Source organism: Pristiophorus japonicus, chromosome 8, assembly GCF_044704955.1.
Source record: "Pristiophorus japonicus isolate sPriJap1 chromosome 8, sPriJap1.hap1, whole genome shotgun sequence".
Taxonomy (NCBI): domain Eukaryota; kingdom Metazoa; phylum Chordata; class Chondrichthyes; family Pristiophoridae; genus Pristiophorus; species Pristiophorus japonicus.
Window position 1 is genome coordinate 86,345,327 of NC_091984.1, and position 27,248 is coordinate 86,372,574.

At 42.9% G+C, this 27,248-nt stretch overlaps 1 protein-coding gene across 1 annotated transcript in view; it reads left to right on the top strand.

The window, feature by feature from the left end:
• LOC139268610 (solute carrier family 35 member D2-like protein) overlaps window positions 1-24,171 on the top strand; it is a 101,710-nt gene extending 77,539 nt beyond the window's left edge. Inside the window, exons 10-12 of the mRNA XM_070887006.1 lie at window positions 10,428-10,506; window positions 18,858-18,940; window positions 19,892-24,171. Of these exons, the coding sequence (XP_070743107.1) occupies window positions 10,428-10,506; window positions 18,858-18,940; window positions 19,892-20,000 (271 nt within the window). The 3' untranslated portion in view covers window positions 20,001-24,171. The remainder of the gene's footprint in view (window positions 1-10,427; window positions 10,507-18,857; window positions 18,941-19,891) is intronic.
• Window positions 24,172-27,248: the final 3,077 nt, after the last annotated feature.

The window sequence follows — 27,248 nt, forward strand, 5'->3', positions numbered from 1 at the left end:
CTGCCATTTCTTTGTTCCCCATTATAAATTCACCTGATTCTGACTGCAGGGGACCTACGTTTGTCTTCACATAATCTTTTTCTCTTCACATATCGAGAGAAACTTTTGCAGTCAGTTTTTATGTTCCCAGCAAGCTTCCTCTCATACTCTATTTTCCCCCTCCTAATTAAGCCCTTTGTCCTCCTCTACTGAATTCTAAATTTCTCCCAGTCCTCAGGTTTGCTGCTTTTTCTGACCAATTTATATGCCTCTTGGATTTTCAGAAGGCCCCTCACAAGAGATTAATGTGCAAAGTTAAAGCACATGGGATTGGGGTAGTATGCTGACGTGGATTGAGAACTGGTTGGCAGACAGGAAGCAAAGAAAAGAGTAGGAGTAAATGGGTACTTTTCAGAATGGCAGGCAGTGACTAGTGGGGTACCGCAAGGTTCTGTGCTGGGGCCCCAGCTGTTTACATTGTACATTAATGATTTAGACGAGGGGATTAAATGTAGTATCTCCAAATTTGCGGATGACACTGAGTTGGGTGGCAGTGTGAGCTGCGAGGAGGATGCTATGAGGCTGCAGAGTGACTTGGATAGGTTAGGTGAGTGGGCAAATGCATGGCAGATGAAGTATAATGTGGATAAATGTGAGGTTATCCACTTTGGTGGTAAAAACAGAGAGACAGACTATTATCTGAATGGTGACAGATTAGGAAAAGGGGAGGTGCAACGAGACCTAGGTGTCATGGTACATCAGTTATTGAAGGTTGGCATGCAGGTACAGCAAGCGGTTAAGAAAGCAAATGGCATGTTGACCTTCATAGTGAGGGGATTTGAGTACAGGGGCAGGGAGGTGTTACTACAGTTGTACAGGGCCTTGGTGAGGCCACACCTGGAGTATTGTGTACAGTTTTGGTCTCCGAACTTGAGGAAATACATTCTTGCTATTGAGGGAGTGCAGCAAACGTTCACCAGACTGATTCCCGGAATGGCGGGACTGACATATCAAGAAAGACTGGATCAACTGGGCTTGTATTCACTGGAGTTCAGAAGAATGAGAGGGGACCTCATCGAAACGTTTAAAATCCTGACGGGTTTAGACAGGTTTGATGCGGGAAGAATGTTCCCAATGTTGGGGAAGTCCAGAACCAGGGGTCACAGTCTAAGGATAAGAGGTAAGCCTTTTAGGACCGAGATGAGGAGAAGCTTCTTCACCCAGAGATTGGTGAACCTGTGGAATTCTCTACCACAGAAAGTAGCTGAGGCCAATTCACTAAATATGTTCAAAAAGGAGTTAGATGTAGTCCTTACTACTAGGGGGATCAAGGGGTATGGCGAGAAAGCAGGAATGGGGTACTGAAGTTGCATGTTCAGCCATGAACTCATTGAATGGCAGTGCAGGCTCGAAGGGCCGAATGGCCTTCTCCTGCACCTATTTTCTATGTTAACGCTATTCTTAATTTCCCTTGTTAGCCACGGTTGAGCCACCTTCCCCGTTTTATTTTTACTCCAGACAGGGATGTACAATTGTTGAAGTTCATCCATGTGATCTTTAAATATTTGCCATTGCCTGTCCACTGTCAACCGTTTAAGGATCATTCGCCAGTCTATACTAGCCAATTCACGGCTCAAACCATCGAAGTTACCTTTCCGTAAGTTCAGGATCCTAGTCTCTGAATTAATTGTGTCACTCTCCCATCTTAATAAAGAATTCTACCATATTATGGTCACTCTTCCCCAAGGGGCCTCGCACAACAAGATTGCTAATTAGTCCTTTCTCATTACACATCATCCAGTCTAGGATGGCCAGCTCTCTAGTTGGTTCCTCGACATATTGGTCTAGAAAACCATCCCTAATACATCCAGGAAATCCTCCTCCACCATATTGCTGCCAGTTTGGTTGCCCAATCTATATGTAGATTAAAGTCGCCCATGATAACTGCTGTACCTTTATTGCAAGCATCCCTAATTTCTTGTTTGATGCTGTCCCCAACCTCACTACTACTACTTGGTGGTCTGTACACAACTCCCACTAGCGTTTTCTGCCCTTTGGTATTCCGCAGCTCTACCCTTACAGATTCCACATTATCCAAGCTAATGTCCTTCCTTACTATTGCGTTAATTTCCTCTTTAACCAGCAACGCTACCCCACCTCCTTTTCCTTTCTGTCTATCTTTCCTGAATGTTGAATACCCCTGGATGTTGAGTTCCCAGCCTTGGTCACCCTGGAGCCATGTCTCCGTAATCCCAATTATATCATATTTGTTAATAGCTGCCTGCGCAGTTCATTCGTCCACCTTATTACGAATACTCCTTGCATTGAGGCACAGAGCATTCAGGCTTTTCTTTTTAACACACTTTGACCCTTTATAATTTTGCTGTAATGTGGTCCTTTTTGATTTTTGCCTTGGGTTTCTCTGCCCTCCACTTTTACTTTCTATCTTTTGCTTCTGCCCCCATTTTACTTACCTCTGTCTCCCTGCATAGGTTCCCATCCCCCTGCCATATTAGTTTAACCCCTCCCTAACAGCACTAGCAAACACTCCCCCATGGACATTGGTTCCTGTCCTGCTCAGGTGCAAACCGTTCGGTTTGTACTGGTCCCACCTCCCCCAGAACCGGTTCCAATGTCCCAGGAATTTGAATCCCTCCTTCTTGCACAACTCCTCAAGCCACATATTCATCTTAGCTATCCTGCTATTTCTACTCTGACGAGCACGTGGCACTGGTAGCAATCCTGACATTACTACCTTTTGAGGTCCTGCTTTTTCATTTAACTCCTAGCTCCCTAAATTCAGCTACTAAGACCTCATCCCGTTTTTTTACCTATATCGTTGGTACCTATATGCACCACGACAACTGACTGTTCACCCTCCCCCTCCAAAATGTCCAAAGCCGCTCCGAGACATCCTTGACCTTTGCACCAGGGAGGCAACATACCATCCTGGAGTCTCGATTGCGGCCGCAGAAACGTCTGTCTATTCCCCTTACAATAAAATCCCCTACCACTATAGCTCTCCCACTCTTTTTCCTGCCCATCTGCAGCAGAGCCACCCACCTGTCTACGAGTTTTAACATATTGTTTCACTTATCCACAGTAAATTGTCTTGTGTGATAGTATACATTTTCTATATAAATTCAAGATGTTGCTGACAGTGGCACATAAAAGACTTCTTATGAAGATATGCATATTAAATGGTGAAGTGGTAGCATAGATAGAGGGATGGCTGAAGGTTAGAAAGCAGCAGGGATAAATTGGCAAGATATTGCTAGTAGTGTGCCCCAACTACTAATGTCTGTGCTGGGCCCTCTCTTGTACTCCATGCATAAGGGAATAGGACATGGACAAAGAGAATAATATGCAACATTACTAAGAAGAAAGATTGAACTTGCATTTATATAGTGTCATTTGGTACCTCAGGATGTCCCAAAGCTCTTTTCAGCCAATGACGTACTTTTGAAGTTTAATCCGTGTTGTAATGTAGGAAACCTTGCCAGCAAGTTCCCACAAACAACAATGAGGTAATGATCATATCAGGTGTTGGCTGAGGGATTAATATTGGCCATGACATCGGTGAGAATTCCCCTGCTCTTTGAATAATGCCATGGAATCTTTTACGTCCACCTGAGATGGCAAACAATCTCGGTTTAACATCTCTTCCGAAAGACAGCATCTCTGACAGTGCAGCATTCTCTTGAAGTGTCAGCCTGAATTACCTGCTCAGTCTCTGGAGTGGGACTTAATCCCACGACCTTCTGACTCCAAAGTTAGAGGGCATGCCAAACTGCAAAGCTGTTTTCCTAGCTGGTGACATCACCAGAGCAGCTAAAGAGGACATTATAGTCCATCAAATCTTGTCCTTATTTAATACCCACATGCAGTATTAAGAACATAAGAAATAGGAGCAGACCATTTGGCCCCTCGAGCCTGCGCGGCCACTCAATAAGATCATGGCTGATCTGATCATGGACTCAGCTCCAATTCCCTGCCCGCTCCCCATAACCCTTTACTCCCTTATCACTCAAAAATCTGTCTATCTTCGCCTTAAATATATTCAGTGACCCACCCTCCACAGCTCTGGTGCAGAGAATTCCATAGATTTACAACCCTCTGAGAGAAGAAATTTCTCTTCGTCTCAGTTTTAAATTCTAAGACTATGTTCCCTAGTTTTAGTTTCCCCTATGAGTGGAAATATCCTTTCTCACCTTGTCGAGCCCCCTCAATATCTTATGTGTTTTGATAAGATCACCTGAACTCCAATGAGTATTGGCTCAACCTATCCTCATAAGTCAACCCCCTCATCTCCAGAATCAAACTAGTGAACCTTCTCTGAACAGCCTCCAATGCGAGACTCCCAAAGCAAGCGCTCTACTTGGAATTCCTTCACGGCAAGCGAGCCAAAGGTGGGCATAGGAAACATTACAAAGACACCCTCAAAGCCCCCCTGATAAAGTGCAACATCCCTACCGACACCTGGGAGTCCCTGGCCAAAGACCGTCCTAAGTGGAGAAAGTGCAACCGGGAGGGCACTGAGCACCTCGAGTCTCATTGCCGATAGCATGCAGAAATCAAGCACAGGCAGAAGAAAGAGTCCCACCCACCCTTTTCCTCAACGATCATCTGTCTCACCTGTGACAGGGTCTGTGGTTCTCATATTGGACTGTTCAGCCACCTAAGGACTCATTTTTAGAGTGGAAGCAAGTCTTCCTCAATTCCGAGGGACTGCCTATGATGATCCTTCCTTACGGAGACCAAAACTACGCAGTACTCCAGGTGTGGCATTACCAATACCCTATACAGTTGTAGCAGGACTTCTCTGCTTTTATACTCTATCCCCCTTGCAAAAGGTCAACATTCCATTTGCCTTCCTGATTACTTGCTGTTCTTGCACACTAACTTTTTATGTTTCACGCACAAGGATCCCCAGGTCCCTCTGTACTGTAGCACTTTGCAATTTTTCTCCATTCAAATTATAATTATTCAAGACTAAATTAGAAAAAAAACAAATCAAGACTAATTTTTTTTAAATTCAAGCCTTATTTGAGTTTCTTTGCTAAGCAGTACTGAGATATATAAACATAAAATGTTGCAAATACTCAGCTGGTCAGGCAGCCTATGTGGGGAGAGAAACAGTGTTAACATTTCAGATCTGTAACCTTTCGTCAGAACTGGAAAATGTTAGAGGTAACTGATTTTAAGGAAGCACAGATGCAGGAAAAGTTGGGCGGGTGGAGGGGAGGAAAGAACAAAAAGAAAGGTCTGTGATGGGGTGGAAGGAAGGAGAGATTAAATCACCAAAAGAGCATGCAAGGTAAAAGGGGCTGATACTGGGACAAGTAAAGAAACAAGATAGGTCCAGAGCAGCTGTAAATAGCAACAGCAGAATCATTACCAGCATCTGCTGTCTGGAAAAATAGGAACAGTGTTAATGAACTGAAATTGTTGAGTCCGGAAGACTGTAAAGCATCTAATCGAAAGATGAGGTGCTGTTCCTCAAGCTTCCATTGAGCTTTATTGGAGCAGTGTAGGAGGTCAAGGGAAGAGATTTACATTTGCAAGTGACTGGAAGCTCAGGGTCACACATACGGAATGAATGGAGGTGTTCTGAGAGTTGGTTCCTCAGGATTAAAAATGGCAGTAAGAACGAGAAAAGAAGTGTCATAAAAATGTCTATAATGCAACACCAGTATCTTATTGTATCAGGAAAGCTGTGTGATTCAGGGCATTGATTAATTGAGCTGATTAAGGCCAACAGTTTGCCGATGGACCATCTTAGCCAAATCTGCTTTTCTTCTCGTTAGACGTGCATATTCAAACACCAGTCTTTGGATAGTAATGGGGCAAGATCCTGGTGACAGAAGCTGGCAAGTTCATATCTGGAAAATCTATCACTGTTTATGAAAGGGCGTATCAGTTGATTGAATAGAGTTATGACCTAGTGTATTATGTTGGTAGCAATCGCTATTTACACTTAAGGAAATCTGTGCTTTAATCTTGCCATATTTTGGATGTGACATTAAACCAAGACTCCGTCTACCCCCTCGTAGATGTAAAAGATCCCACTGCACTATTCGAAGAAGAGCAGTGGAGTTCTCCCTGATGTCGTGGCCAATATTTAGCCCTCAACCAACTTCTCAAAATCAGATTATCTGGCCATTATCTCATTGTCATTTGTAGCATCTTGCTATATGTAAATTGTTCGCCCTGGTTGCCTACATGACAGCAATTGCTATACTTCAAAAAGTATTTAATTGGCTGTAAACTGCTGTGGGATGCCCTGAGGACATGAAGACTCTATATAAATGCAAGGTTTTTTTTCTTTTTTCTTGTTTGATCGTCATTCCAAGACCTCCATATTGCTTCTGCTTATTGCTGCCACCAGTAACAGATTTTTACTCACCAGTACCTCATTCCTATATTTTACAGCTGAAAATACTCTCTCTAGATATAACCTAAATCTATATTTACACTATTGGATGCTTTTCACATTACGGAATTAGTATGATAATTTTACACATCCACCATTGTACTTTACTGAAATTGTAGTGACGTCATTTGCTTTTTGACTGTTAATTGAGGCAGTGCCGTGTATGTGTGCATATAAAAAAAATTTTGGAAAGTGCCCAATTTTGTCCCCAACTCCTTCTGGGGTTCAGTTCCATATATAACAGTAGCCTTCTTGCAACTTATCTAAATGGTCATTCTCCGTGTGTGAGCCGAGACAGTTCAGGCCAACAATTTGCCGATGGACCATCTTAGCCACATCTACTTTTCTTCTCATTAGACATGCATATTCAAACACCAGTCTTTGGATAACAATCAGGAGTGGAATGCTGGCTTTTCAGGCAAACCCAGGGTACTAATGCAAGTTAGAGTTTTCCACTGGTGTCCTGGCTGACGAATGGAGTCTGGGACCTTTCTGGTTTGCATGGCTCAGCTGCAAATCAATGAGGATTAGAAGATTAGTGTCAAGTGACACCATTTGAACTCCGAACACCATGTATTGGTTACCTGCCACTTAATATCTAGCTGTCTTATTTGGCATGGTGAAAAGTTAGATGATACAGGGAGCTGGTAAATGTCAGCATTATAAACAAATTAGCACCATTATTGGGGAGCGGGGGTGGTCAAAGCATAAGAACAATAAATGCTTTAAAAAAAATTTAAATGCTCAGTTTTTCTTCATTAAAACCATCAGTTTAGCACTGATTTGCGCAATATTATGAATGTGTATTATGTCCCAAAGCTATGGATAGACTTGCTATAGAATCTGTGGGCCCAATATTTGGGCCGCGCCTAAAGCGGCGCAGCCCGGACCTGGACGCCCGTTTTTCGCGCCAGAAAGTGCGCCTAAAAAAAACGTACCTATTCTCCGGCTCCCTGCAGGTCCTCTGGAGCTGGCCTCGCGCAGCACGAGCTGTAGGGGGCGGAGTCAGGTCCCTGCGCTGAAAACAGTGCTGGGACTTCTACAGATGCGCTACAGTGGGCGCGCATGTGCAGTAGCTCCAGGCGCCCAAAACTGTGGGAGGGGCCCGAAGCATGCATCCCCTAGCCCTGGCGGAATGGCCTCACTGGGGCTGTGTGAATAAGGCTCCCCCCACCCGACCTGACCCCCGCTTCCTTCCCCCCGGCGACCCGACCTTCGCGACTCTCTCTCCTCCCCGGACCTCTGCGACGCCACCTACCTGTAAATCCAGCCCGAGGTCTTGGGCCTGGCCGTTCAGCCTCCTTCTCTCCCTTCCCTTCCCCCCCCCTCTCTTCCCCTTCCTCCCTCCCCCCCCCCCTCTCTTCCCCTTCCTCCCTCCCTCCCGCCCCTCTCCTCCCCCTCCCTCCTTCCCTCTCCCTCCTTCCCTCTCCCTCCTTCCCTCTCCCTCCTTCCCTCTCCCTCCTTCCCTCTCCCTCCTCCCTCCCTCCCTCCTCCCTCCCTCCCTCCTCCCTCCCTCCTCCCTCCCTCCTCCCTCCCCCTCCCTCCCTCCCTCCACCTTCCCTCTTTCCTCCCCCCTCCCTCCCTCCTCTCTCCCTCCCTCCCTCCTCCCTCCCTCCCTCCTCCCTCCCTCCCTCCTCCCTCCCTCCCTCCTCTCTCCCTCCCTCCCTCCTCCCTCCCTCCCTCCTCCCTCCCTCCCTCTTCTCTCCCTCCCTCCCTCCTCACTCCCTCCCTCCTTCCTCACTCCCTCCCTCCTTCCTCACTCCCTCCCTCCTCACTCCCTCCCTCCTCACTCCCTCCCTCCTCACTCCCTCCCGCCTCTCTCCCTCCCTCCCGCCTCTCTCCCTCCCTCCTCTCTCTCTCTCTCTCTCCCTCCTCTCTCCCTCCCCCCTCTCTCCCTCCCGCCTCTCTCCCTCCCGCCTCTCTCCCTCCCGCCTCTCTCCCTCCCGCCTCTCTCCCTCCCGCCTCTCTCCCTCCCGCCTCTCTCCCTCCCGCCTCTCTCCCTCCCGCCTCTCTCCCTCCCGCCTCTCTCCCTCCCGCCTCTCTCCCTCCCGCCTCTCTCCCTCCCGCCTCTCTCCCACCCGCCTCTCTCCCACCCGCCTCTCTCCCTCCCGCCTCTCTCCCTCCCGCCTCTCTCCCTCCCGCCTCTCTCCCTCCCGCCTCTCTCCCTCCCGCCTCTCTCCCTCCCGCCTCTCTCCCTCCCGCCTCTCTCCCTCCCGCCTCTCTCCCTCCCGCCTCTCTCCCTCCCGCCTCTCTCCCTCCCGCCTCTCTCCCTCCCGCCTCTCTCCCTCCCGCCTCTCTCCCTCCCGCCTCTCTCCCTCCCGCCTCTCTCCCTCCCGCCTCTCTCCCTCCCGCCTCTCTCCCTCCCGCCTCTCTCCCTCCCGCCTCTCTCCCTCCCGCCTCTCTCCCTCCCGCCTCTCTCCTTCCCTCCCTCTCTCCTTCCCTCCCTCTCTCCTTCCCTCCCTCTCTCCTTCCCTCTCCTCCCTACATCCTCTCTTCCCCTCCCCCTCCTTCCCTCCCCCTCCTTCCCTCCCCCTTCTCCCCCTCCCCCTTCTCCCCCTCCTTCCACCCCCCTTCTCCCCCTCCTTCCACCCCCCTTCTCCCCCTCCTTCCACCCCCCTTCTCCCCCTCCTTCCACCCCCCTTCTCCCCCTCCTTCCACCCCCCTTCTCCCCCTCCTTCCACCCCCCTTCTCCCCCTCCTTCCACCCCCCTTCTCCCCCTCCTTCCACCCCCCTTCTCCCCCTCCTTCCACCCCCCTTCTCCCCCTCCTTCCACCCCCCTTCTCCCCCTCCTTCCACCCCCCTTCTCCCCCTCCTTCCACCCCCCTTCTCCCCCTCCTTCCACCCCCCTTCTCCCCCTCCTTCCACCCCCCTTCTCCCCCTCCTTCCACCCCCCTTCTCCCCCTCCTTCCACCCCCCTTTTTTCTTCCCCCCTACCCCCCCTTTTTTCTTCCCCCCTACCCCCCCCTTTTCCCCCCCCTACCCCCCCTTTCCCCCCCCTACCCCTTTCTCCCCGTCTCCCACCCCCTTTCTCCCCGTCTCCCACCCCCTTTCTCCCCGTCTCCCACCCCCTTTCTCCCCCTCCCACCCCCTTTCTCCCCCTCCCCTCGCTGTCAGAAACTCAGACAGTGACAGACAGAGAGTGAGAGACACACAGACAGACAGATAGAGACACTGACAGAGACACACTGGGGGGGCTGTCCCAGCACGCTGTTGGAGGACTCCCGGTGCTGCAGTCGGTAAGTAGAAAATGTTTTATTTATTGATTTTTTTTTAAATTATTTTTTATTAATCTTTTTTGATTGATTTATTGGTTGATTTATTGATGTATTTATCATTTATTATTGATGATGGCTCTTTATTTGTAAAACTGAAGTGTTTAATGTTTGTAAACTTCCCTTTAAACCCCCCCCACCCCCCCATTCCCTACGCCTAAAGTGTAGACAAGGTTTTTTCGAACGTACAAAAATCTTCACTTACTCCATTCTAAGTTAGTTTGGAGTAAGTTTTCACTGCCTAAATTTTGAAAACAGGCGTAAGTGGCCGGACATGCCCCCTTTTGGAAAAAAAAATTCTGTTCCAAAGTGAAACTGTTCTAACTGACTAGAACTGGAGCAAACTAAATGCAGGGAAATCAAATTTCTAAGATACTGCATTCTAAACCTCCAAAAAAACAGGAGCAACTCAGGCCGAAACTTGGCCCCTGTATTCTTAAGTTACAAGTTTAAGTGGGTTTACCATAAAAAGTGGTGCACAAAATTTGAGGGATTCTAATTTCAGTTTTGAAAATGAAGGAGTATACGCAGTACCTAATCTTGGTGAGAAATGTGGTTTCTAATGAAAATGTGGTCCATGCCTGGTAGGGCTGTTCGCCCTGAATTAAAAAATTGCTTTTCAGTTGGGAGCAAATCATTTTTATCTAAATGTGTTGAATTTGTAAAACTTTTTTTTTGAGTGCTATTTGGAACATTTTCTAAAGATGAGCTTTTAATTGACCATTTCACTTTCTTTTTAATAGGTTTATTCTCATGTACTCTACAGTTCTGTGCACTCAGTATAATTCTGCTCTTACTACAACAATTGTTGGCTGTATTAAGGTAAGATGGGACAATCCTTTTTTAAAGGATAATTTTAAAGGTGTTTGGCATGCCGTTTCAATCACCCTTCTGAAGGTGGTGTCTTGTGCTAGGTATGGTTCCATAGCTGTTGGCTATCCTCCAGTAGCAAGTGGTCAGTCATCATGTATAAGCCTAGAAGCGAATGTTTTTGGTTACTTGACCATGGCGCGGGTAAGGGGTCCACAACTTAGTCTAATCCTATCTACATGCTCAATTGGCACTAGAGGTCATTTGATAGTGATCACCATTGGAAACTTGGGCATATTATCTCTTTCCCCCCTGCCCCAATACAACCATCAAGCCTTGTGTGGCACACCTTTTTATTGTGGAATCACAAATTTTATCTAACACTGTGTTTGCTAAACACACCATGATGGGGAATGTGGGGGAGGGGATGTGCCCCTTTTTATGGCTCCATATGGAAAAAAGTTGCAATATCTGACAGCGGTAGTGCCCCCTGGTTCCATGGTCTGATGTGAGCTGGAGCAATAAGTCTTGTTTGACTTTGGGTCCATCACATCCACATGTGCTTCTTGCAAAAGATTACTGGATAACAATCAGGATCTCCCTTTCCTTTCATGGTTATTTTTCTGATGAATTCAATTTCACCCATTAGCATAGGGACATTAAGACAAATTGTGTTGCTATTTGGCACTAATTCACTAACTAATCCAGAACAGACATGGGATTTTACAGGTCTGGAAGACTCTGGACACATCCTCTAAGCTATTAGGTACCTAAACTTTTATTTTCTGCACATTGTAGAAAATGCAGAGATAGTGCAGAGCAAATTCTCCCATTTATACTTGAGCTACCTGAAATTTGTCATCTTATAATGTTAATATCTAGAAATCAATCAATAAGTATAATGAAAGATATGGTAGGCTAGTAGTTATTGTACTGAACTAGCAACCATTAGTTCACATTCCATCGTGGCATTGTTGTGCAATTGAATTCACTGGAAAGGGACCGAACTACTTTCTAAAATGACAGCCTTGCTTTAAGCTAAGGCTGTTCTTGCTGCAATGACACCACTGCCACAGGACTAACAACAACAACTTGTATTTATATAGAGCCTTTAATGTAGTAAAAAGTCCCAAGATGCTTCACAGGAGTATTATAAGACAAAAGGTTTGACATCGAGCCACATAAGAAGAAATTAGGGCAGGTGACCAAAAACTTGGTCAAAGAGTGCCTTAAAGGAGGATAGAGATTGGAGAGGTTTAGGCAGGGAATTCTAGAGCTTAGGGCCTTGGCAACAGAAGTCATGACCGCTAATGGTTAAGCGACTATAATCGGGGATGCTCAAGAGGGCAGGATTAAAGGAACTCAGATATCGTGGGGGGGAGGGGGGTGCTTTGTGGGGCTGGAGAAGATTAGAGATAGGGAGGGATCAGGCCATGGAGGAATTTGATGCCACCAGAACGGCGTTACAAAAAAAACATAAGAACTAGGAGCAGGAGTAAGCCATACGGCCCCTCGAGCATGCTCCGCCATTCATGGCTGACCTTCGACCTCAACTCCACTTTGCGCCCGATCGCCAATTCCCTTGATTTCCCCCAAATCTTATCCATCTCTTGCTTGAATATACTCTGTACTCAATGGCTCATATGGTGTAGAGAATTCCAAAGATTCACAACCCACTGAGTAAAGAAATTCCTCCTCATCTCAGTCTTAAATGGCCGACCCCTTAACCTGAGACTATTCCCCCTAGTTCTATACTCTCCAGCCAGGAGGAAACAACCTCTCAACATCTATCTTATCAATCCCCCTTAGAGTCTTGAATGCTTCAATGGGATCATCTAAACTCCACAGAGAGTCCTCATAGGACAACCCTCTCATCCCAAGAATCAATCCAGTGAATCTTCATTGCACCGCCTCTAAGACAAATATATCCTTCCTTAGATAAGGTCAAAACTGGTACACCGTATTCTAGATGTGGCCTTACCAAATCCCTGTACAATTGTTGTAAGACTTCCTTACTCTTGCACTCCAACTCCCTTGCAATAAGGGGCAACATGCTATTTGCCTTCCAAATTGCTTGCTGTACCTGTCTGCTAACTTTGTTTCCTGTACGAGGACGCCCAAATCTTTCTGAACATCAATATTTAATAGTTTCTCACCATTTTAAAAACATAGTCTGTTTTTCTATTCTTCCTACCAAACTGAATAACCTTGCATTTCCCCACATACTCCATCTGCCACCTTATTGCCCAATCACTTAACCTGTCTATATCCCTTTGCAGGCTCTTTGTGTCCTCCTCACAGCTTACTTTCTCACCAAGCTTTGTATCGTCAGCAAACTTGGATACATTGCACTCGGTGCCTTCATCTTAAGTCATTAACATAAATTGTAAACAGATGAGGCTCAAGCACTGATCCTTGTGCCCCACTAGTTACAGCCTGCCAATCAGAAAATGACCCATTTATTCTTGTTCTCTATTTTCTGTCCATTAACCAATCTATCCATGCTATTAACCCCAACCCCATGAGCCCTTATCTTGCATAGCAACCTTTTATGTAGCAACTTAATGAATGCCTTTTGAAAATCCAAATATACTAACATCCACTGGTTTCCCTTTATCTACCCTGCTAGTTACAGCCTCAAAAATCTCTTAATAAATTTGCTAAACACTATTTCCCCTTCATAAAACCATGTTGACTCTGCCTAATCAATATTTTCTAAGTGTCCTGTTACCATTTCCTTAATAATGAAATCCAGCACTTTCCTGACGACTGATGTCCAGCTAACTGACCTGTAATGTCCTGTTTTCCCTCTTCCCTCCTTTCTTGAACAGCGGTTTTACATTTCCCACCTTCCAATCCGCTGGGACCGTTGTAGAATCTAGGGAATTTTGGAAGATCACAACTAATGCTTACTCTGTCTTTGCAGCCACCTTTTTTAGAATTCTAGGATGCAGGCAGTCAGGTCCAGGGGATTTGTCGGCTTTTAGTCCCATTAGTTGTTCAGATACCTTTTCTTTACTGATATTAATTACTTTAAGTTCCTCACTGTTTTATTAGCCCCTTGGTTCCTCACTGTTTTTGGTATGATTTTTATATCTCCTACTGTGAAGACAGATGTAAAATATATGTTTAAAGTCTCTGCCCTTTCCTTATTTCCATTATAATTTCTCCTGTTTCAGCCTCTAAGGGACCAACACTTATTTTTGCTTATCTTTCTTTTTACATACTTGCAGAAGCTCTTACAATCTGTTTTTATATTTCTTGCTAGTTTACTCCTATTTTCTCCATTTTTATAAACTTTTTGGTCATCCTTTGTTGGTTTCTAAAGCTCTCCCAATCCTCAGGCTTACTACTATTCTTCGCAACACTATGGGCCCAAGTTTCCACATGATTTGCGCCTGATTTTTAGGAGCAACTGGTGGAGAACGGACTATCTTAGAAATCGCAATTCTCCACCTTTTTTTTTTCTGCAGTTCTAGTCAGTTAGAACAGTTCCACTTTGGAACAGAATTTTTTCTTCAAAAGGGGGCGTGTCCGGCCACTGACGCCTGATTTCAAAGTTTCCACAGTGAAAACGTACTCCAAACTAACTTAGAATGGAGCAAGTGAAGATTTTTGTAGAACTGAAAAAACCTGTTCTACACATTAAAAAATCAGGCGCAGGTTACAAATTAGGGGGAGGGGGGGAAGGAAAGTAATTAAATTCTACAATAAATCCTTAGTTATACTTATACAAATATTATACAAATAAATCCAACCTGAATAAAAATTTATAAGCAAAGAAAAGATTAAATAAACCATCTTCCTACCTGTGTGAAAGTTCTTCAGGCAGGCCTTTAGGAAGCGGTTTGCCGTCTGGACCGAAGGCTGAACGGGCAGGGCCCATCCCCAGCACCAGAGGTAGGTGGCGTTGGGTCGGGTTGGGGAGAGAGGTTCGGTTCAGGGAGGGAGGGAGGTCAGGTCGGATCCAGTGCGGGGGCGGGAGTAGAGCGGGTCGAGTCGGGTGGGAGCGGCAGACGCAGACGAGTCGGGTCCGGTGGGGGGGGGGGGGGGGGGAGGGGAGTGGCTGACGGGTCGGGTCAGGTCCGGGGGGGGGGAAGGAGCAGGAGCGGCAGCGGCAGACGGGTCTGGGCGGGGGGGGGGGGGGGGGAAGCGGGAGTCGGCAGGAAGCAGGAGCTGGCCGTGGGAGGAGCCTTATTCACACAGCCCCAGTGAGGCCATTCGGCCAGGGCTAGGGGCTGCGTGCTTTGGGCCCCTCCCACACAGTTTCGGGAGCCTGGAGCTACTGCACTTGCGTGCCAACTGTAGCGCGCATGTGCAGAGCTCCCGGCACTGTTTTCAGCGCAGGGATCTGGCTCCGCCCCCCTACAGCTCCTGCTGCGCCGCGCCGAGGGCCAGAGGACCTGCAGGGAGGTGGAGAATACGGAGGGTTTTTTTAGGCGCACTTTGTGGCGCGAAAAACGGGCGCCCAGCTCGGAGGGGAGGGGCGCCCGTTTTTTATCGTGTGGAAACTTGGGCCCTATAAGCCTATTTTAATGTAATACTATCCTTAACTTCTTTAGTTAGCCACGAATGGATCACTTTTCCCCCAGAGTTTTTATTTCTCAATGGAATGTATATTTGTTGAGAATTTTGGAATATTTCTTTAAATGCTTGCCACAGCTTATGTATCGTCATACTTTTAAATCTAATTTCCCAATCTACCTTAGCCAACTCGCCCCTCATACCTATGTAATTGGCTTTACTTAAGTCTCTACTATACCTATAAACTACTCTCACCAGTGTTTTCTCTCCCTCGTTATTTCTTATCTCCACCCAGACGGATTCTATTTCCTGATCTTCCGAGCCGAGATCCTTTCTCACTACTGTCATTATGTCATCCTTTATTATCAGGGCTGCCCACCCCCCCTTTCCATTCCATTCTGCCTCTCTTGAAATGTCAAGTACCCTGGAATATTTAGTTCTCAACCTTGGTCACCTTGTATCAACGTCTCTGCAATGGCTATTAGATTAAAGCCATTTATCTCTCTTTGTGCCACTAATTTGTATATTATGAATGCTTCGTGCATTCAGATAAGAGCCTTTAATTTTAACTTTTTAACCATTATTCTCTGCTCTCACCCTATTCGCTGATGCACTATTATTGTTAAATTTTCTGTCCCTTTCTGTCACACTCTGCTTATCTTTACCCAAATCGTTACACTGCTCCATTGCCTTGACTTTTCTCTTTAGATTCCTAAATTTCCCCTCATCTGAATCCCCGAACCCCCCCCCCCTTTTTTTTTGACGTTTAAAGCCTCCATTAAGTTTAAAGCCCTAGTTATTCGATTTACCAGGATACTGGTCCCAGCTTGGTTTAGGTGGAGCCCGCCCCAAAGGATCTTTCCTCAGTGCTGGTGCCAGTGCCCCATAAATCAAAACCCCTTCCTCCCACATCACTCTCTGAGCCACGCATTTAACTCTTTGATCTACTTGTCCCTATGCAAATTTGTGCATGGCTCGGGTAACAATCCAGAGATGAGTACCATTGAGGTTCTGCATTTTAATTTGGGCCTTAGCTCCTCAAACTCTCTCAGCAGAACCTCATTCCTAGTTCTACCTATGTAATTGGTTTCTTCGTGGACCACGACAACTGGATTCTCTCCCCCCTCCTCCAAATTCTTCTTCAGTCGCAAGGAGATATCCTTAACCCTGGTTCCAGGCAGACAACGCAGCCTTCGGAACTCCCGGGGGAACTTCGATCCCCCTGACTATACTGTCCCCTACCTCCTAACATTCCTTTTAACTCCCCTGACTTGAATGGCCTCCTGTACTACGGTGTTGTGGTCAGTTTGCTCATCCACCCTGCAGACTTTGCCCTCATCCACACAGGCAGCAAATCCTCATACTTGTTGGATAAGGGCAAAGCCGAAGCTTCTCCCTGCCTAAGCTGTAGTCACAATCTCCTGTACCTGACCACTAACCAAACCTGTACCACTACCTAACCTAAGGAGGTGACTGCCTCCGAGATCAAAATATCCAGATAACTCTGTCCCCTCCACCACCACCACCCCCCCGATGTCCCGCAATGTCTGCACCTCAGACTCCAGCTCAACAACTCTGAGCTGAAAGTCCTCGAGATGCTGATGTGGTCGTCGGGATCACGATGGTCTGCACAAACTCCAACATGCTGCAGTTGCAGTACACCACCTGCACTGCCATCTCCAAATAATCTTGTTTCAGTTATTTCATTAATTAAAGTTTATATGTATTTAATTATAGTTTAGTTTTTAACTAATTACTAGATCTAGTTTAAATTATAGGTAGATTAAGTTAAATATTTACCTGTAACACAAAGCACTACTTTTTATTGGGGACAAAAAGTTACACTTCCTCTCTTTTCTCCCCCCAAATCCCCGGTCCCTGCTTACAATTCCCACTCTTCCAAATTCCCAACGTTAACGCTCTGTTTAGAAGCACTCTGTTTAAGACCACTCTGTGCAAGCCACATTAAGTTTAGTGCTGGGCTAATGATAATTAGCCACCAGTGCCAATTTATTGGTCCTGCCAGCACTATCATTTTTGGCAGCTGTTCACTTCAGGTTTTTACTGATAGTAAATTTCTAGGCCATTTTCTTGTCTCCAGTGAGGATATCCTCCACTGTGCTAAGTGAGACCGACTAAGAAAGATTTAGCAGCTTAAAACTGCATCGATGAAGCACTGAATTATATATCTAACCTCACAGACACATCTTTCACTTGATCACCATTAAGCCCGGAGACCAACCCTAATTCAGTGCAAAATATTGGGGGAGGGGGGGGTGTTGGTGCCGAGAACAGCATCGGGCATAAATTGGATTGAGTTATGAACATAGTGAATACCAAAAAAGCAGGTTATAGACAGGTACATGGACTGACAACCAATGATTAGAGCAGTGTTCTGTAGCCCTACCACATCCAGTTGAGGCTGGTAGTGGACGACAAGGCAGCTAACTGGAGGAGGAGGAGATGGCTCCATGATCATGCTCATCCTGAACCATGGTAGATCCTCACATATGATTGCAAAGTCTGATGTGTTTCCATGTCTTTAGCTAAAAGTGGGTGATCCTATTCAGTCTTTTCCCAAGGTCCCCATCGATGCACACTTCCTGGGAACAAACAAAACAAAAAATGGACGGGGTGTTGGGAGTGCAGGGAGAAGGAGAGCGAACGGGATTCAGATTTTTCAAATGACAGGAAGCTGAAGTGTTTATTGTGCGAAGGAGTACCGAAAAGTATGAAAATGGGATTTTTATTTAAAACATCAAACTTGAACAGTATCTTCACACTTGGGAGCCATTGATGTGGGTTCTGCTTGTAAATTCTGATTTCACCGTAGCATTTAAGAGGGAATTTGATATATTCCTGATTCCAAGTGTAGAGAGAGAACGGCTTGAAAAACGAAAAAAAATAGAATAATTCGGACCTCTGCAGGCATATGCAAAATATATGCAGTTGGCTGGTGGGTCAGTAGGGAATTGCTCTGTCCAATATAACACTGTAATGTACAGACCAGGAAGACTTCCAGGTTCCATCCTCTGCTCTTCACTAAATTATGTAGTGAATCTTCACTTAATAGCTAAAGTTTCAAAATATTGAATTGCTTCTGTAACATTGCAGTAATGGGAAGACTTAAGCTATGTGTAACTTCCTGTAAAAGTACACTCCACTGTGCACAAATAAAGCCGTGCGTGCCTTTTCTAGCTACACCTTAAATATAGATGTTTATTCAAAGCCAAGAACAGTTTGCCTTGTTTAATTTATTTTAATAGTAACATTTTTTTCCACAAGTTTTTACTTTGGATACACAATGTGTACTTTGTTTTGATTCTGAACCTTTTCATACAGGGTGCGAGGAAAATTCTCATTGCATCTTTCGTATGTAAGAAAATTGGAAACATTGGTTTTAACATTACACAATGGTTTATGTAATAGTCTTTTTGAAAGTAGAAAGTGAGGAAATTGGTTAGAATTGTGAACAGTTCGTCATTTTGTAATATCACTTCGTCGATTTTAAATCTAGCAAAAAAAAACTAACTCTCCTTATGGCTGTTTACTTGCATTAAAAATATAACCAGCAATTGGATTCCACTTGTCCAAACAGAGTGTGATGTGGAGCCTAGCAGTACAGTGTCTTTTGAAATCCAGACTTTATATTATAAATCTTCCTCTGACTGCATCAATTTAAATCGAACATTGGACACTTAAATATAATCCATACTACCTCACCTCATTTATGGCTAGTCAACCACCTCCCTTGCTCCATTTTCCACAAAAGTTAACATGCAGCCTATAGGATCTCACGTTTCTTTTTTTTTAGTTAACATTTTTTTATCTCTCCTCAGAATATTTTGGTGACTTATATTGGAATGTTTCTTGGTGGAGATTATATATTCACATGGACCAACTTCATCGGATTAAATATCAGGTGAGTGAGCTTTCTTATCACGTTGAAAATGGAAAATATGAACTCTGTTTTGCATGAGGATTTTTCTCTATCATGCTGTTTTATAGTTCTGATATCTAAATCTGTGACTGCGTTGTAAGAAAGAACTGATATTTATTTACAGCTTTGCCTCATCTTTTGGGACATCCCCAAGTACTTCGTATAGTAAATTGCTCTATTTTTGATGTGCAGTCACTGTTACTACATGGGTGAATATGGCAGCCATTTTGTACCCAATAAGGTATCGCAAATGCAATGAGATTAATTATAAGTTAATCTATTTTAGCTGATGGTGATTGATGAAGGAATTTGGCCAGGAACTCTTGGTTTAACATCTCCATGAATATTGTACTGAAGATTCAGCCAAAATTATGTGCTTGAGTCTTGGAGTGAGACTTGAATGCACAACCTTTTGACTCCGATGAAGAGATGCTAGCAGACTAATGACAGAGAGTAAGTAGAGTGTATTGGCTATCAATCACTACTAGATACCAGTTTCAGCTTGCCAAAAATAGTTAAGAAGACATTAGAGGTTGTTATAAAACCTGGGTGAACAGAAGTCAAGCACCTGTCGGCTTGATTATCTTCATCCTAGATTGATAATCTCCATACTTATACTTTTGCCTGATTCAGCTTTTGAGGTTAGGGTCATGAGAAATGGATTTGAAGTATAAGTCGCAGGAGGACTTGGTGCAAAGAAACTGGGCTAATGCCAAAAGAGCAACTGCAAATGTAACTCTTTACGTGCAGTTTAAAATTGGTGTTCCTTTGGAGGTCTGTGATTCTCTCCCTCAGTTTCTACCATTCCTCTTTGTAATGTCTATCTCGCTCTTGGATATTGGCACTTGTTTGTGTTCAACTTGGCTTTGTTCCTTTGAGTCCATAAAGAGTAAACTGGGCTGACATGATTTTTAATGCATTTTGTTTTGACAGCATTGCTGGAAGTTTGGTGTATTCCTACATTACGTTCACAGAGGAGCAGTCGATCAAGCCATCAGGAACAAGCAGCAGTGCGGACATTAAGGGAAAAATCGCTGTATGAACTGGAAGGAACTTCAGAGAGTTTTAATGGATCAACTTGTATTTTTAGTGCTTTATTCATTTTAATTTCTTTAAAAAAGATATGGAGTTATAAATCCATAACCACATATCAAAGAAATGGTAGGTGATTTTTCAATGTTGGTGTAACTTTGGTACATTGATTTTTGAAGGACCAAAAACAAAAGGGCCCTCTTTTACTGAAGCCTCAGATTAGCTGAAGGCACTGCCAATCCCCTATGGTTGCTCTTTGCTTCAGTCCCAATGCTCCAAAGTGTCTGTGTTTTGCCTCTTCCCACCCCTTTAACAGTATAGGAACTGGGACAGTAACCAGGTGATCTTAGAGTTGGGGTACATGTTCTGCTTAAAATTAGATTGAATTTAAGTGCTATGAGTGTAACATGTGCCAATTGTAAGACTATTTGATTACTGTGCCATCTGGTAACTGCCTTCATTGCTGGTGAGCAGAGAAAGTCAGAGTACCATCAATTTCAACATACTTCTGATTAAAATTCATGCACATGAATTGAAATACTGGGGATGTCTTGTGGAGCGATGGATGGCAGGTCAGCTGTCTTGTGCACTGGCACTATCAAATTTTTGTCTGCTTTGGACCTCTTCAGCAGAATGGAGTTGTACTGTTACTGTAGGTAAATTGAATCTTGATGGTCTGTTACAGAAGTCCAGTATTTAAGACACTTGTTGAGAGTTTTTATGAAATTATGGCATTGTGTAGGAAGTCCACTTATTCTATATTTTCTAGATTTTTAATTGTAGAAAATGAGTTTGGAAAGCAAGAATATAGTAACAATGAAAATCTGCCATTTTGGCACATCATTTGTACATTTTGTGTACAACAAAATGCCTAGAAAGATCTTTAACTATGCAAAGAGCTCAAAGCTACCTGTACAGGTATCCCACTAATCATGAAGTTATAGATGGATTCTTTTCATGAGGATTGTTAAATGGAGAGTCGCAATGGAATATTGAACTGCCTTTTTATAAAATTATTTCTGAAATTCAGTTAATTCTGACATTGTTAAAGTTAATGCACCCAACTTAATGAAAGTTGCCTGATTGAGTTCAATGTTAAAACTTTGTCAGTGTATAAATTTGAATTATTCATACAGTTTTTCAACTGTAACATTTTTAACTTGGAGCATTAAACAAAGCCATTTTTAAATGTGTTTGTAAAACTGTCTGAAAAATCTTGTTAAATCATTTGAAGATTACAAAACCCTTGTTCAAATTAAAAATGCTGGGCGAGCAGCTGAAAATCATTCAGTATCTTGATCCTTTCCAGTCTCTAACTTTTCAGGAAATGTTTGGTATATTAAATTAATGCTTCAAATTTAAAACTCCTTGGTCTGAATCTAGATGTACCAGAATGTGCAATGATTGTTAATTGTTCTGTATTCCCAACAGCTTGCTCAAAGATCTACAATGTGTTGTGATTGTGATGACATCATTACTTTCTTTTTATATAGTGTGTGTGTGTAATGTAATGCTCGCAGAAAGGAAACCTTCATGTGTTTGAAATTGAGGACACTGATAGACTGTAATATCCTTAATGTGTACGTGCAATGCTTTAATGAGATAAAGTCTCTAAAATTTCAATTTTCTGAAATACATGTTCTGGCAGAAGAGCAGAATGGTTCATCAAATTACATTTGCCAATCATGACTTTTTGTGAATACAATTAAGTGAATTAAATTGATAATTGAGCACATTTACAGGTTAAATAGGTCCTATGGACATAAGAATCTGCACTGCCCAGACTTTTTTGATGACTCCAGTTACAATGTAGTAGCATTTTGCTTTTGTGCAGCACTGAGTGTGTTTATATTACAATGCAATAAAGCTCCGTGTATAACTTTGCTGTATTGCGCCAAGATGCTATTTGTTTAGTGGCTGGTTTCAAAATTGCTGCTTTTAGTACTGAAAAACTTCAAATGCTGTTGTTAGTGACCTGCAAACATGTTGTATAGTTCAATATGTGTAAACACTGAAGTGCCTAGATACTGAATTTATGCTGAATGATGAACATTTTTAAATGAATATTTGTGTTTAACCCTTCAGAATCTAGATGCAGTTTGGATTTGATTTTGTAAAATGTAGATTTTCTTAATGCAAGTTGTACCAAAATTGGACAAAAAGAAGCGTCTAAATAGTGTTTTTTGCTATTTCCTGTTAATGTATATTAAGCGAATATCCTACCTTTTCTGCTGTTTAATGGTCCATTTTACACATTGTGTGATCAAAATTTGATTGTCAAATATATTTTGTAACAAATACAGCTTTTTATGGCATTGATTATACTAAATGTTTTAGTCTTTTGAGTACTTGACTATTATTCTGCATCCTATAGCCTCCACACAGAACATTATAAATATGGATGGACTACAGAAAGTCTGAACCTCACAATTTAAAACACATTATTTTATAAATTTTACATTGAAAAATTGTTATTGTAATCCTCAAAAGGTTAATCTGAAAACTTGTGGTGGCAATAGATCTTTTTCCATATATATATTTTGTGGGATGGGTTCCATTTTATGTTCTCAAGTGTGAAGATTTGGGCAAAAAAGCTGCTGCCCTTGGGGAAAGGGAATGTGTCTATCTCTTAAATGACAAAATGCATCATAATGTAGCAATTGATTTTAAATCTGACTTTGAGCAGTGACTGAATATAATTATTTTACTCTTTTAAGACCTTTATCTCAATCCAGTGGTGGTCATAAATTGTGGCTTTTTATAATGGAGAATAATGCACATTGATACATGTGTGCGGGGATTGCAGTGTGTTCCTAAAATTGAAATGTTTATACTTCAATAAAACTGACTCTTTCAGTTCAGTTCAATTCTGCAATTTAAACTTCTGGTTCACCCAGAGAAATGATTTCATAGTTGTCACTTATACTATGTGAACTCTTGGACTGCAGTTAAAAACAGTAACCATATTATTTATGTCCATGGTGAGTCTTTATATTTAGAACAAGCACCATTGCTCTTGCTGTCAACAGCGAAATGTGTACTAAAGGCAGTGCAAGGATAGGCCTGGATAAAGAATGTCTTTTTGGCCCACTTCATTTCACTTTTGTATAATATAAAGCCTTCCATTTTCCCCATTGTAGTATTTGATGTTTTAAACACAAGGTCACAAAATGGGTTTGAAAAATGAAAATTAAAGGTGGCAAGATTACCAAATGGGCATTCGTGGAAATGAACAAATCTTAGGATAATGAGAGGTTTCGGGTAAATCATCAAACTTGGTATATCTGGAAGTTTTCATTTTAATTTTGTTGTGGATTCCTTGGAACTAGAAAATGTTGGAGGGAATTGCTTCAGTTTATTTTCCTTGATGCAGTTTTTAATATATTTGCAACATGTACTACTGATAAAGTGCTGCCACCAGTTGTAAAGAAATGCAAATACAAAGTGTGCAATATAACTTCTTTATTCAGACTGACTGAAGGCTCAAATTATCCAAGCACCCAGCAATACTCATCCAAATGATAATTTTATCCTAATTTTATAGACGATAATTGTTTACTTTTAGTATTCACTTCTTTATCCACACATGTGTTTTTTAAATTTCATGCTATTCATGCAGTCCATTATAAAAATTCATTTTTCAGTGTCCAGATTTTTAATGAGAGGCTTCATTCACTGTACTTTCAAGGTTTAAGCCAAGTAATGTAATCATGACATTCCTGGAGCACTCTAGGTATTGCTGTTTCAGAATTCTTCAATAATTAATTGATGTCAAAAAACCAACCTACCCCATTAGTTTACACAAGGTGTACAAGTTTTTTAAAGGACATTGCACTACCGTAATAAGAACTTTTTTTGAAGGGAAATTACCTTCAATGTACAGCATAAAATATAAAATAAAGGTATAACGATACAAGTAATATTTTGATTGTTTTAGGTCAGAGTATTTTGTAATGCTCGCATTTCAATAAGGTATACTTTATAAAATGTTTCAGAATGTCATTCTTTCCTTCTAATATGCAAAATTGTACGGTAACATAACTTTGTAATATCTAATGAGATTGAAGTGATTGAAAGTTAACGGCAATGTTACGTGAAAGTGCAGCATTTTGAAAAATAATTTGTGCAATCTTCACGAGGAATAACCAGTTGATGGATCTTTTTAAAAATTTTATATATATCTACCAAAATAAATTTCTTACAGCAAGTCTGAATATTGTCATGATTGTCTAAAAACTATTAGGTTTATGCATTGCTGATTCATTTGGTGCTTGTGCATGCCAGTGCACAATTCAGCTGATCTCACGTGTTGACTATGGTCTGTGTTGAGTTAATTGGCCTCAGGTGGTAGGTGGGGAGAGGGGTTAAAATTGCCCATTGTGCCCTGGGTTATGGTAGGAAAAATCATGCAGTGTATCTGCCTTTGATCACTGTTTGAATATCTGTTGACGCTCATGGTGTAGGCTTGGATATGAAGACCACATGGACAAAGTGGATGAAGTTCTGGGGGGAGGGGGCTTTTAATGACTGTGTAGGTGCACCCTGTCTGAATTCCTGCCTTTTGGGGTAAATATTGGGATATATTGGTGCATAAATTTTTTTGAAGGGGCAATTTAGGAGAAGGTGGCATTTACAGCTGATCTGCCAACTGAAAGCCCTGTGTTGGAAAAAATGTTGCTTTTAGTGACCATTGATTGTATTTTAAATAACTGATTTATTCACGTGTATAAAACCTATTCTTGCTGAAGTATGATGTGTGGACAGGATGGTGAACTGGCAGAAGGGCCATTTATGATGGTCTTCCACCACCACCTTGGTATGGGCAATGAATGTGGCCTTGCCAGTGTCATTCAGATCCTGAGAAGAAGTAAATTCCTCCTACAGCATCTTGAAGGCACATTCTGATTAGCATATTCTTGCTATAGAATGGAAACCAAAAATGGGAATAAAACCGAACTAAGCAGCTCCACGTTTATTAAGAATTGCAAATACCATTGATTCAGATGATAAGCCATGGAAGGATGTTTGAAATATTGTAAGATTACTGTGCTGTAATCCAGGTATTTTATTCTTATGCCATTGGTTCTCGAGTTGTACTGTAAGAAACAATCAACTCTTATTTTGTCACCATCTCCAACCTGACTGGTCTGTTACTGCCTACATAAGACTAGATTGTTGCTTCCCATAATAACTTTTTCACACCACGCTGGTTAAGCAATTCTGCAATAGGAAATTTAAATTAAGTTGGATAGGTGTTCACAGCATGTAAATTATTTTATTAAAAAAAGGGGCTCACTAAGACCCATGAGGTTTTAAACTGTTTTGTAACTGAGTACGTATATATCCGCACACTAAAAGCAGAAAGCAACTTTACCCAATCTATGTGAACATTGTTTAAGAGAAACGGGTTTACTAGTGGGTAGCATTCCATTATATAGGATATATAGCACAGAAACTGGCCTTTTGGCCCAACTAGCCTATGCTGGCATTTATGCTCCACTTGAGTCTTCTCCCAGCTTTCCCTTCTCCCTCATATGCTTATCTAACTGCCCCTTAAATGCATCTATACTATTTGCTTCAACCACTCCCTGTTGATGCGAGTTCCACATTCTCACCACTAGTACATAAGTTTCTGAATTCCCTATTTTCTTGGTGACTATTACATTGACAGCCTAGTTTTGCTCTTCCCCCACAAGTGGACACACTGTATCTACTAAAAACCTTTCAGAATTTTAAAGAGGGAAGGGGAATGAATGTCAGAAACTCGGGCTGGGGGGGGGGTGGGGGAAGAGAGAAGGTCTTAACCTGTGAGAGTGAGCCCTGTCTGTTCCAAGTGAGCTCCGTTCTGTTGAGTTGGCAGTCAGAATGGCTCGAATTACACTTTGCAAAGTCAATGATTTCATAAGTTGGGCAAGTTCTAATTATACATTCCAGAAAAACTGCTGGGTGTCTTATCCTCTAAGAGGACGAATCAGCAATCAGGTATTGTTATCAAGGGGACCCAATCAGAGCTTTAGGTGTTACAAATAAACGTGTCCATAAGAAAAGAGAGAGAGGGAGAATGTAAGCTTTTCAGACAGTTACTACAGACAGTAACAGTATCTACAGCTGCTTTGGAGTAAGAAGCTGACATTTTTTTGAAAGGTATAGTCTGAGCATTTATTACTGAAGGGACCTACTCTGGTCTGACACAGCTGAAACTTGATTACTTCTCCTTGGTAGGTGTACCATCTGAATGTCTCAGGAACATTACTTCCTTTAAATTTGGACAGGTCTTAAGATTAGGGAGTAACCCGAGAGCTTCTCTTCCCTAAGCCATCTAATATAACTGGAGAGCAACACAAACTGGGGAGGGAAGGGGGGAGAAAAGAGAGCAACACAAACTGGGGAATTAGGGGGAGAGAGAAACACAAACTGGGGAGGGAGGGGGAAGAGAGGGATCATGTTGACCTGTGTTTTGTTCTGGGAGTCTGGCAGCTTTGCTGCTGCTCTATGAGGACTGAACATCACATCCTTGAAGCTGGGTGTCAGCAGTGTGTGGTGGGAGTCAGCGTATTGAATTATGTTTTATTATTTTTATAATTTGCTGTGTATTACAAAGTCATAAAATTGTTCAAAAACTTTACTTAGAAATTTCTTATCAAATATATTTTTGTTGAATAAGTGGAATTTACTTGATGTTTCTCATTGCTGTAGCAACATCACAGTAGTTTTTATTTAAACGTTATCCATTATTTTGTGTTTGATTCATGAATTTGCAGAGGGCAACTGTCACATGATCAAATGTCATGTGATTAAGCATCACGAGTGGTGTCACGAGATAGATTGCCATGTGATCAAATGTCACATGATCAAATCTCCAGAAATATGTCAAACCAGAGTTGGCAACCCTAGCCCCAATAAAGAAAGTTTCAGGCCATTATCAGGAGCAGATTTAAATATCATTCAGGGCTTCGACTGCTTTATAAAGGTTACAAGATTTAGTTTCATAACATAAGAAATGAGCTGGAGTAGGCTATTTGGCCCTTCGAACCTGCTCTGCCATTCAACAAGATTATGAATAATCTACCTCAACTCCACCTTCCCGCATTACCCACATATACCTTAATTCTCTTAGTTCCCCAAAATGTATCAACCTCTGTCTTGAATATACTCAACGACTGAGCATCCACAGCTCTCTGGGATAGAGAATTCCAAAGATTCACAACCCTTTGAGTGAAGAAATTTCTCATCTCAGTCCTAAATGGCCAACCCCTTA